Raw genomic sequence first — 11,264 nt, forward strand, 5'->3', positions numbered from 1 at the left:
AAAGTGAAGGGTCGCTTCTTGATTGATTCTATGTTGCTGCTGCGCATAAAATGACAAAATGAGTCATGTTTTCATTTTACTGATGTTTTAGTAGATTTTTGATTAATCTGTAGCAGACAAAGAGAGAGAATTAAATAATCTTTTGGTGCTGGTAATAAATCTAGACAATAAACCTTGCCCTCGTGGCTGATTTCTTATCAGCATATAGGGCTTAACAGTGCGTGACTTGGATTTTATCTGCTTCTTGGAAATACACCTCAATCAGATAAGGAGGTTGGAGGCTTGTCTAAGGCTATTGTTTCCTGTTTCAATGACATTTTTCTCCTCGAAGGGTCATGTTTGTTTAACAGACAACACTTGGAGTAAATTAGTAGAAAGTGCACATAAGCAAAAAAATTTTTTTTTTTTTTTTGCCTAGATTGCCTTTCAGTTCTTCTGTGAATAACAGTGACAGTAAGAGCTTGATTCTTGATGTTGAACCTTTCCAAAGCAAGGAACAAAAAGTAAATCATTTCCAAAACATTAAAGATTAAAAATAACCACAACAAACTCTAGTGGCTGAGAAAAAAAGGATTAAAAATAAGATAGAAATGAGTTTTAAGAAGAGATTTAAAGAAGATTCAGAATGAAAAACCTATTTTTCTTCCACATTTTGCTCATCGTTTAATGTTTTTAATGTACTTCAAAGTGTAATGTTCGTACGCTGGTCATCCTGCTCTGATCCTGCTAACAACAGCAGGCTCTTGATTTTGTGTCGAAAGACTTATGTCTTATCATGTTGACAGACTGCACTTATTCACTGACTCAACACAAATCTTGCCAACTGTATGTTGGTATGTGCTATATGATGTGCCTATTTTGTGACTGATAATGTAACAGAAACTCCCCCTTACTGTCTGAGACATCCAATCTGTGAATGAAAACTCAGATACACCCTCGGTTATGACTCTGCTGTTCAAAGGCCAAGGCAGCGAAGGTTATTGAAACTGTATAACAAAGCACAGCGTCCATCATTCTCTGAATTAGTTTCTGTGTGTGGATGGAGCTGAAGCAGCCGAGATGTCTGCTAGGATTCTTGTAACGTTGCTGGTTGTGTGCTGCACTGTTTCTGCACTGACAGAGACGGAGAAGGCGAGTAATTTCCTGCAGAATTTTGACACGGAGGTCACTCCGCGTATATACAGCTACTCACTGGCATCATGGGCCTACAACACCAACATCACAAAGGAGAACTCAGACAAACTGGTAAGCATTCGGAGACCTTTAAAATACAGATCATGCACTCAAAAAAACAGATGTGGTGTGGGTTACTGATTTCTATTATTTGATGTGTCTGTCATCATTCTACCCAGTCAGCAGAGGGGCAACTTTGGAGCAGTTTCTACAACAACATGTCAGAACAGTCCCAGGTATTCAAGACCGAGAATATCACAGATCTACAGATCAAATTACAGCTCATCTCCCTGCAAGACAAAGGCTCCGGTGCCCTGCCCTCAGATAAAGCTGCACATGTAAGACTTCTGCTGATGATTGTGTGGATGTCTCTTAAAATAAGCTGTTTTCACATTTGTAAGTTTCATCCTCTGAACTGTGCAGCTACGATGGTTTTGAGTTCATTCCACAACATTAACATTGTGTCTTTGTGTTTGTCTTTTAAATCCACTTGCAGCTGAGTAACGTCTTGAGTCAGATGAGTACAATCTACAGCACAGCGACAGTGTGTCTCATCGACGACCCCCTCAACTGCCAGACTTTGGAGCCAGGTACACCCGAGTAATAAGGGCCAGTTATGGCGACATGGCTGCCTGCTACTGTCGGATCAGCAGTCAGATAAAGCAGTTTATAATTAACTGAGGGAAGGAAAACAGCTTTTATTAAAGTTGTTGAACTGAGGTTATGTAATGATGTTATTAAGACAGTTTTGAACAAAAACAGATTTGAATACCAACATGTTTTCACTGGTAGAAGGTAACTAAATACATTTACTGAAGTACAATTTTATGGCACTTTACTTGACTTTACTTGACTTTTTTATGCTGCTTTATACTTGTACTCCACCACAGTTTAGAGTGAGATATTGTACTTTTCACTCCTCTGCATTTATTTGACAGCTATGGTTACAAGTTACTTCACAGATTAAGACTGTACATTAACCACTGTATGATGATCTTATAAATGCATCTTAAAGATTTAATCACCTTTTTTTAAACTTTTTGGTGCGTGACCCCTAACAATAAAAAACCCCACAAACAATATAATAAAATAAAATCTGTGTCTGTTGGGGTCTAGATCTATGAGAAAGAGAGGTAAAGTGATCTCATTTTCAGCAAAACAGCAAAAAATACAGACAAGTCCCAAAAAATAAAAAATAAATACACATTTAAACACGTCAAACTTCATCTATTGTAGTATTATCAGAACGTCGTGTAGGTATTTTTACACACATCTAGCATACAGTTGTGGAAGAAGCACCGAGACCTTTTACTTTTTTGCCACAGCAATAGCACCATCTAAAAATACTCAGTTAGGGGTAAAAGTCCTGCATTTAAACTTACTTAAGTAAGAGTACAGGAGTATTGGTAGCAAAACTTTAAGTATCAAAAGTAAAAGTACTATTAATTCATAATCACTCCTTTCATGATGTTATGTTTATCATTTAGTATATTATCACTGATTTCCACCACTGCTTTATCATATTTGTTTCAGTGCAAACTTTCTCCTCTCAGTTTGTCTTTTGGCAGATTTGATGAAAAGACATTTCTCTGAGATAAATGAATGCGCTTTGTTGCTGACTTGCGTGCTCCTCCGTTCACAGGCCTGGAATACATAATGGCCAACAGCCGAAACTACACTGAGCGCCTGCATGTGTGGGAGGGCTGGAGGAGACAGGTGGGGAAGAGGATGAGGCCTCTGTACGAAGACTACGTGAAACTGAAGAACGAAGCTTCCAGACTAAATGGTGATACATCTCAAAGAAAATACACCAGCATTTTAATATGTGAATGACAGAGAAGCTGCAGTGTAACCTTAGTGCTGGTGCTTTTGCTAATTCTGTATGAAAACTTATTGTAGCTCAGATAATTACTGCTCTTCCTTCTCACCTAGTGGAAATACAAAGACATTAAGTTTTTCAATGAACTTCATGGGTGTAAGGTAATACTCTAGATTGTGGACGTGCAAAGATAATGTCTGATAAGACAAACACACAGAGCTGATAGTGTAACCTTAACCCTCTGTGACACACACACACACACACACACACACACACACACACACACACACACACACACTTACAGGTTTTGAAGACTATGGAGCTTACTGGAGATATAACTATGAGACCTTGGAGGACGACGCTCGGTACAAGTACACCAGAAATCAGCTGATGGAGGACGTCCGTTCTATATACAAAGAGGTACAGCTGATTTCCATCCGTGCCGGTGGATTTTATGTCTCATGTTTCAGAGCAGTCATAATTAAAGACAGTAATTTATCGTTTTTCACAGATCCTGCCTTTGTACAAGGAGCTGCATGCCTACGTGAGAGCCAAGCTTATGGAAACCTACAAAGGAGACGTTGAATCAGACGGACCTCTGCCAGCCCACCTGCTAGGTACGTTCAGGAGTTTGGTCAGGATTGATGATGAGACCAGAGGCGTCAAATTATGAATGTGGACCCATATCACCGTTCCATTTACTTCATTTCTTTTTCCTTTTCCTTTTGGTGCAACAGAAATTCATCATAGCTGAGAAGCAAACGTCAAAGGACGATTCAAAGCTTTATTGTCATATACAGACAAACGTACAATGAAATTCTTTGCTCATCCATAGAATACAAATAACCTGAAAGTCTAAAAGAGGAAGTTAGAAAAGAAGAACACAAGAAGAATGGGGCAACGTAAATCCCTTTGCTAAATATAAAAATAGATATTCCATCCATCCATTGTCTATACCCGACTATCCCTTTTCGGGATTGTGGGGGGCTGGAGCCTATCCCAGCTGTCATTGGGTGAGAAGCAGGGTGCACCCTGAACCGGTCACAAGTCGATCGCAGGGCAACATATACAAACAGACAAACCATTCACGCTGTGGGGCACGCACACTACTTGCTGCCCCACCGTGCTGCCCTTAAAATAGCTATTATTATATATATATATTTTTTAATATATTATTATTAATTATTGGGAATTTATTTATTCATTGAGAGTATTATATTTGGCCTTTCTCTATATTGAACTCTTTATATGTTATTACAGAGTTTTATTACTATTAAGCATTTAAAGATAAAATTTAAAAGCAAAAATGACAATTGTATAATTAATAATAAAGTAATTAAGTGCAATAAATCAGAGCGGTAAGATTTGAATGTTTATATAAGTTTGAAGCACCAGTCCAGGACCTGTGTTTGGCTCCCTCTTTTGTCCAGGTCTACCACTGCCACTGTGTTGAGTGACAGACTGAGAAGTGAGGGTTCGGTTATGTGGATCATGTATATATATGCCTAATCACCTTTAAATGGATTGCTACTCTGACTGTAGGAAGAACATGTCAGTGAGTAATTAGAGAACAGAATGTGAAAAATGTAACTTCATTGAGCTCTTTTTGATCGTTCAGGTGACATGTGGGGAAGATTCTGGACCAACCTGTACCCCCTGTCAGTCCCCTACCCTGATAAACCCGATATCGATGTCACTGACGCTATGGTGAATCAGGTACATTATGATTTATTTGATTCTGTTATTGTGCTTTAGACAAGAAATTTAAACCCACTTTTGGAGCTGAAACCGTTTACAAAAGGTCACCTTGAATTTCAGGGCTGGACTGAACTTCGACTTTTCGAAGAAGCAGAGAAGTTCTTCATGTCTGTGGGCCTTTACAAAATGTTCCCGAACTTCTGGAATAACTCCATGCTGGTGAAGCCTGACGATGGCCGCAACGTGGTCTGTCACCCCACAGCCTGGGACATGGGAAACAGAGAGGACTTTAGGTAGGATAAATCCACAGTCATCACATATCACACACACACACACACACACACACACACACACACACACACACACACACACACACACACACACACACACACACACAAACATATTGCTCTATCTATGTATGTAGTCTTGCTGAGCAAAAGCAAAAGCGAGCCAGCTCGCTGATACTGAAGTTGCTGACTCTAAAATAAATATTATAAAATTTCAGCAAACTTAAGAGCATAAACCGTATTGTCATTCTTAAAAAGCTTCCGCAGCTGACTTACAGCAGCTCTCTTAAGAAATATCTCCATGTGAGATGTGCGTTTATATGTTTTTTTTGTGCTGTGTTGAGAAAAGTAACCTATCTATAGATTAGTACATTAGAGCCATAAATATGCTGGAACAATGATATTGATCAATCTGAGTCATTCTGTCCTGCTGATAAAGATAACCAAAGTCAAATATTAATCCATACGATTGCCCAGCAGTCACTGTTTTGAGTGTTTGTCCAAATGCAAAATATGACTCTTTACAGAAGTGAGTCAGTTTGGCTTAAAATGACTGAATAAAACATGCTGCACGGAGACAGCAGCCAGATCATGCCGATGTTCTATCGAGCAATCCTAGAGATAATCATTAGATACAGAACTACAGCATGATTTGACAACCTAACAGTGCAGTTGAAAAGCGGGATTGCCAGCATGTACAAAAACAGTGATGACAGTAACAGAGATAAAGCAACATGAGCCCACACAGAGCCTTCATGAAATAAGCAACAAAAATCATTGTGGACTCTCAACATCCCCTTTTCTCTGAATACAAACCTCTGCCATCAGGACGCGGACAATCAAACCGCTTGAAGCTATGATTTGTTCCAGCCTTCATCAAGCTGAGCTTCAATGCTAAATTTTAGAGCGATTAAGCAACGTGCAGTAAATACACGGGCTCTTCTGCAGTTCTTAAGAGGTTTTTTTATGTGAAGCATCGTGTCAAGTATGTTTTTACGTTGCTCCACCAGTGTCCTTAGACAAGGACTTGATTCGTTTTATTGAACTTGAGTTTTAGTGTTTGTTACATCTGACTCATCAGAAACATGTTATGGAGCTGACTTTTTTATTGGTACAGTGTATCTGATATGGAAACAGGGCATGCCTGAGTCACAAATTATAACTGCTGACAACCACACTTCTCCCGCCATGTTCTCAGGATCAAAATGTGCACGGAGGTCAGCATGGACGACTTCCTCACAGTACACCATGAGATGGGTCACAACCAGTACCAGATGGCCTACCGTAACCTGTCCTACCTCCTGAGGGACGGAGCCAACGAGGGTTTCCACGAGGCTGTCGGAGAAATCATGTCCCTCTCTGCTGCGACGCCCACACACCTGCAGAGCCTGGGTCTCCTGCCATCCGACTTCACTCTCGATAACGGTACTATTGATGTAGTTATCCCTGACGCTTATCAAATCAAAGAAATATTGATTCTCCAGAACATTAAAACTGCTATAATCAATAGTTTTATAATAACAATGGATGCAATGACTCTGACCCTTTTATACCTGCTTTTCAGGTGTCTCACTTGTTTTCTTGGGCTGAATGAAAATCAGTCTAGAAGCTTTTTGCTAACTGTGAATAATGCCAGAATAAGAATAATTAATGCTCTTTAGCAATTTAGCTACGATAACAGCTAGCGCTAGCTAACAACTATCCATAACACAAAGACATGAATGAATCAGATTTACAAACCATGAGTGACACCATGTGTGTTCATTGTATGTGTAGCAGCTGTTTGTCCTCGTGGCTTTAATGAGACAAAATTTCAGTATAATTTTGGTGTAACTTTAGCTGCAGTTATCGCGAGGGCAGAGCAGACAGACCATGGATCTGTTAGCAAAAGCAATTACGCTGTGGGTGGAGAATAGTTTCCTCTTGGAGAGACAGATATAATTACACATTTTGAACATCTGGCTAGAAAGCATCTCAAACCACCTGCAGAGGCTCAAAGGTGGTTTGAGCAATTCAATTTCTTGGATGAATTTACGCTTATTTTTTTTTAAAATTCGGATAGCTGTCTGATTCATGGCTAAAGAGCCAGGTATATACCAAAACAGAGCTAAAAGGAGAGAGAATATTGGACTTTCATCATGTTGCCAGAGGCTAAACTTGAACTTTATTCTGAAGTTGCTCCATGTTTGTTTGCCGTCTGCTAGCAAGTAAGTTCAGCAAAGTATTTTTGTGTTTTTTTTGCCCTACAGATACAAAAATCAACTTCCTGCTGAAACAGGCGCTCACCATCTTGGCCACACTGCCGTTCACCTACATGCTGGAGGAATGGAGGTGGCAGGTGTTTGCAGGAAACATCACCGAGGATGATTGGATGAAGAGCTGGTGGGAGATGAAGTAAGACCTATGAAGCATCTGCAAACAATCCAATGCAGTTGTGGTTGCAGTGATCACAGCATCAGTGCTGACTCTCTGTTGTCATGACAGGAGGGAGCTGGTTGGGGTGGTGGAGGCAGTGCCAAGAGATGAGGACTACTGTGATCCGCCTGCTCTGTTCCATGTATCTGGAGACTATTCCTTCATCAGGTAACACTCAATTTTCTCAGAATCAGCTTTGTTAGATTAACGTATTTCAGTAAAAGATGGTGGAAGGTTAAACCAAGGAACAAGAAATATTGGTTTTTGGTGCAGAATCATTTCTTAACATTTCTGAAAGCATTTTTGAAGGTTTTTGCTATATGTGTGTGTGATGCAGGTTCACTCGTTTTGTCAACATTAACTCATTTTGCTTTCTGAGTTTCCATTATACTGTTCGTCACCACCCAAAATCTTACCAATGCATTAAGCTGAAATGAAGGATCACACAACTAGTACTCACCTTTAGTAGGTGACTACTAAAAAATATGCTTAATAGGTTTTTGTGTGTGTGTGTGTGTGTGTGTGTGTGTGTGTGTGTGTGTGTGTGTGTGTTTTTTTGTGTGAATGCAGGTACTTCACAAGAACCATCTACCAGTTCCAGTTTCAAAAAGCTCTCTGCGATTTGAAAAATCATAGTGGTCCCTTGTTTTCATGTGACATCACTAACTCTACAACAGCAGGAAAAAAGCTGAGGTAAGAACGTCTTCTTGCTCATCTCGAGTCTGTCACTGAATCAGATGCAGTCGTTTTGGTTTTTCTTGTGATAAACCTTTACATTTTTGATTTGGGTAGTCCATCTTTCCATTTGAAATCAACAGAGAGATAATGTCTCATTTCTGTTTTGCTGTAGGACATCATTTTACATGACTGCAATACACATTTCAAATAGTAATTTATCACCCTGATCAATGTATTCCGTTAGGAATATGTTAGAGCTGGGACGGTCCAAGTCCTGGACCAAGGCTTTGGAAGAGATCTCTGGTGAAGTTAGGATGAACGCCAAACCCCTGTTGGACTATTTCCAAGACCTTCATGACTGGCTGAAGGCAGACAATGAGAAACACAACAGGACGGTTGGCTGGAAGTCAGACATGAAGCCATGTGAGTGTGAGAGTTACTCACCTTGAAGATTATTACCACTAAAATCACTTCTCTGACAGGAACATTTCGGTATTTTGGTTAATATGCATATTTGCTTTCTTACTTTTTTACTGGAGTCAAGCGTCACATCAGGTCACGTCACAACCAAAAAAACCCCACAATATGTCGTTTTTAAAATTAGTTTTTTGTACAGATCAAATCCCCGTTTCCAGTCTCTGCGCTAAGCTAACCATCTCATGGCTGGAGCTTAAAAATTCATTGTGCAGACATTAGAGTTGAGTTGATCTTCTAATTCTTGGTAAACAAACAAACCAAAAAAAGCAAATACACATCTGTTTTGCTTTGTTTAATGCACTGCAAATTTCTAAAGGTTGAATGTTTTCATGTACTTCCAAATCACCAAAAGCAGTCATTTAAACACTTTTGTACAGGTTTGAAAAGTTGCCCCAGAGGCATTTAAACTCTACGAGTGGACAAACAACTCTCTGGCCATTACGTATCAACTGGGACTAAAAAAACTTGAATGATGAAACATTTGCTGTGACACCGAAGTGAAAAAAATCCCTGAAGACATTTTTAAGGAAGTAGAAAAAACACAGACTTATGTCACTGGTGTTTTCATGGCAAATATCTGCATGAACAAACCACGCTCATTTCCTAGAAAGTTTTTACTCTGTACTCCAAGTTTCATGGCTTGAAGGATGCCACAAAATCCGGCACCTTTTCAAGGCCCAAACAAAACGTGCTTTGTAACTGGCCACATGGTGGCGCTGCTGGTAATATGTCTCATTATGTTAGGCAATTGAATTCATGATTTTTTATGTTTTTTCACAGATGCAAAATATTCCATCAAAGCGAGACTAAGTTTGAAGACTGCCATGGGTGATAGTGCTGTGAGTATTAATCATTACCAGAAGTGTTATTACTTCGCATTGCAGTCTGTTTGACACCAAGCCAAATATTAATCAACTAAAATCTGTTTCAGTATATCTGGAACAAAAACGAGATGTTCCTGTTCAAGGCCAGCATTGCGTATGCTTTGAGGCAGTACTACAACCAAAAGGACCAGGACCTTCCCTTCACGTCAGTATTAACCACCACAGCAAAACTACCAACACACTATGCTTTGTTTTCCTCTGACTGTCTTTTGTCACCAAATTTACGTAAGAGCTTTTCTCTGTTTGCACCTGCAGATCAGAGAATGTTATCTTGTATGACGAGACTGAGAGAGTCTCCTTCAACATTATCGTCACTCATCCAACATCTCCCGCCACATTTATCCCAAAGAATGAGCTGGACGCTGCCATACGGTGAGACAGCAGCTTCATTCAACACACAAATGTGCTCTGATTACATACAGTATCTTCCAAAGCACTGAGCGCAATATACTTGTTTTGTTTTACCCTGAATGTTTCACAGGCTCCCTAAACAGCTGTAGTTTCCAAGCTAATTGAATTCATTTTAAATAATTTTTAGTCACGCTAACTCAAGGGTTGCCCATGAATTTTTTTCTTTGGACATTCATGTTCCCCAGAGGAGTAACCTCAGTGATCCCATGATTTTCTCTGCAGTCCTACCAGCAGAAGATTTCACTTATACAGTAAAATATCAACATTGTGCACATTCATATGTGGTTCCCAGACAATGAATCTAGCACCACCATGACTTCTCCTGTGGTGCGAACTGCCATAGCTTTGTCATTCAGCTTTTCACCTGCCGCCATTATCAGGGCAAACATTTCAATTTGTTCAGTATTTCTGTTCATGATCAAGTACCTGCAAAACAAATGACATTCCCATTAGCCTCAGCAGTGCTTTGCATTTAGTGCTAATTAGCAAGTGTTAGCACGTTAACATGATACAGTAAACTTAGCTAGTGAACATGGTAAACATTATTCTTACGAAACATTAGCATGTCAATTGTCATTGTGAGCATATTAGCATACTGATGTTAGCATTTAGCTCAAGGAGTAGCCTCACAGAGCTGCTCTGGCAGTTGATTCTTAGTCTGTCCTTTATATAACTTCTAACATAAGGAGTCCTGTTCAATTCCTTCCTAATAAAATTCATATCATCTGTGTGAACAATAATAAACCATTTCAATATTGGTCCCAGGTTATATCGAGGTCGAATCAACAATATTTTCCAACTGGATGACAGCACGCTGGAGTTCGATGGGATCCTACCAACACTGGCCCCTCCCGTGGAGCAGTCGGTGGAGGTCTGGCTGGTGGTATATGGGGTAGTCATGGGAATCGTGGTGTTAGCAGGCGTCTACCTCATCATCTCCGGCATCAGAGGACGCAGGAAGTGAGTCAGCTCTCCAGCCCTAGCACATTTCTGCCATGTTAGGCTGATTACCTGCATGTCTGTGAGACGTGTCGTGTTTTTTGTGTGTTTGTAGGAAATCCGCAGTGGACAGCATGGAGAATCCATATGATGAAGAGAGTGAAGGGAAAGGTAACAAAGCCTTTGAGGACAGTGATGATGAACTAACCGGATTCTGAACATCATCAACGTAACTGCTAAATGTGTGTATGTGTGACAAGTTTGACTCTTACAGTCAGTTGTATAGTGAATACCCTTGTGTAGTTAATTGTAAAAAATAGTACACTTAACTGTAAGTATACCAAGTATTTAGTGTATTAACAATATATAAGTACTTGACATATACTTAACTTCTCTGAAACTCACTTGACTTTGTTAACATCATTAGATTTCAGTGTATTTAAGTATACTTTTTGTAATAATGGTGAACATTTACGTCTTACT

General features: G+C 39.7%; 1 protein-coding gene across 1 annotated transcript; it reads left to right on the top strand.

Moving 5' to 3' along the window:
• The first annotated feature begins 1,059 nt into the window (after positions 1-1,059).
• On the top strand, positions 1,060-10,999 carry ace2 (angiotensin I converting enzyme 2). The gene is made up of 18 exons (XM_070962743.1): positions 1,060-1,245; positions 1,353-1,511; positions 1,670-1,763; positions 2,816-2,959; positions 3,297-3,412; positions 3,504-3,609; positions 4,611-4,708; positions 4,811-4,983; positions 6,176-6,402; positions 7,227-7,371; positions 7,462-7,560; positions 7,963-8,085; positions 8,315-8,493; positions 9,328-9,386; positions 9,479-9,576; positions 9,687-9,803; positions 10,608-10,802; positions 10,897-10,999. The coding sequence occupies exons 1-18, from the start codon at positions 1,060-1,062 to the stop codon at positions 10,997-10,999; spliced, it is 2,421 nt and encodes an 806-aa protein (XP_070818844.1).
• The last annotated feature ends 265 nt before the right edge of the window (positions 11,000-11,264 follow it).

Source organism: Chaetodon trifascialis, chromosome 1 (assembly GCF_039877785.1).
Source record: "Chaetodon trifascialis isolate fChaTrf1 chromosome 1, fChaTrf1.hap1, whole genome shotgun sequence".
Taxonomy (NCBI): Eukaryota; Metazoa; Chordata; class Actinopteri; order Chaetodontiformes; family Chaetodontidae; genus Chaetodon; species Chaetodon trifascialis.

Excerpts from the sequence above, each read along its gene's own strand:
- ace2 (XM_070962743.1), top strand. The coding sequence starts at position 1,060 with ATGTCTGCTAGGATTCTTGTAACGTTGCTGGTTGTGTGCTGCACTGTT. Across the intron at positions 1,246-1,352 it reads AGGAGAACTCAGACAAACTG|TCAGCAGAGGGGCAACTTTG; the intron begins GTAAGCATTCGG and ends CATTCTACCCAG. Across the intron at positions 4,709-4,810 it reads CTGACGCTATGGTGAATCAG|GGCTGGACTGAACTTCGACT; the intron begins GTACATTATGAT and ends CTTGAATTTCAG.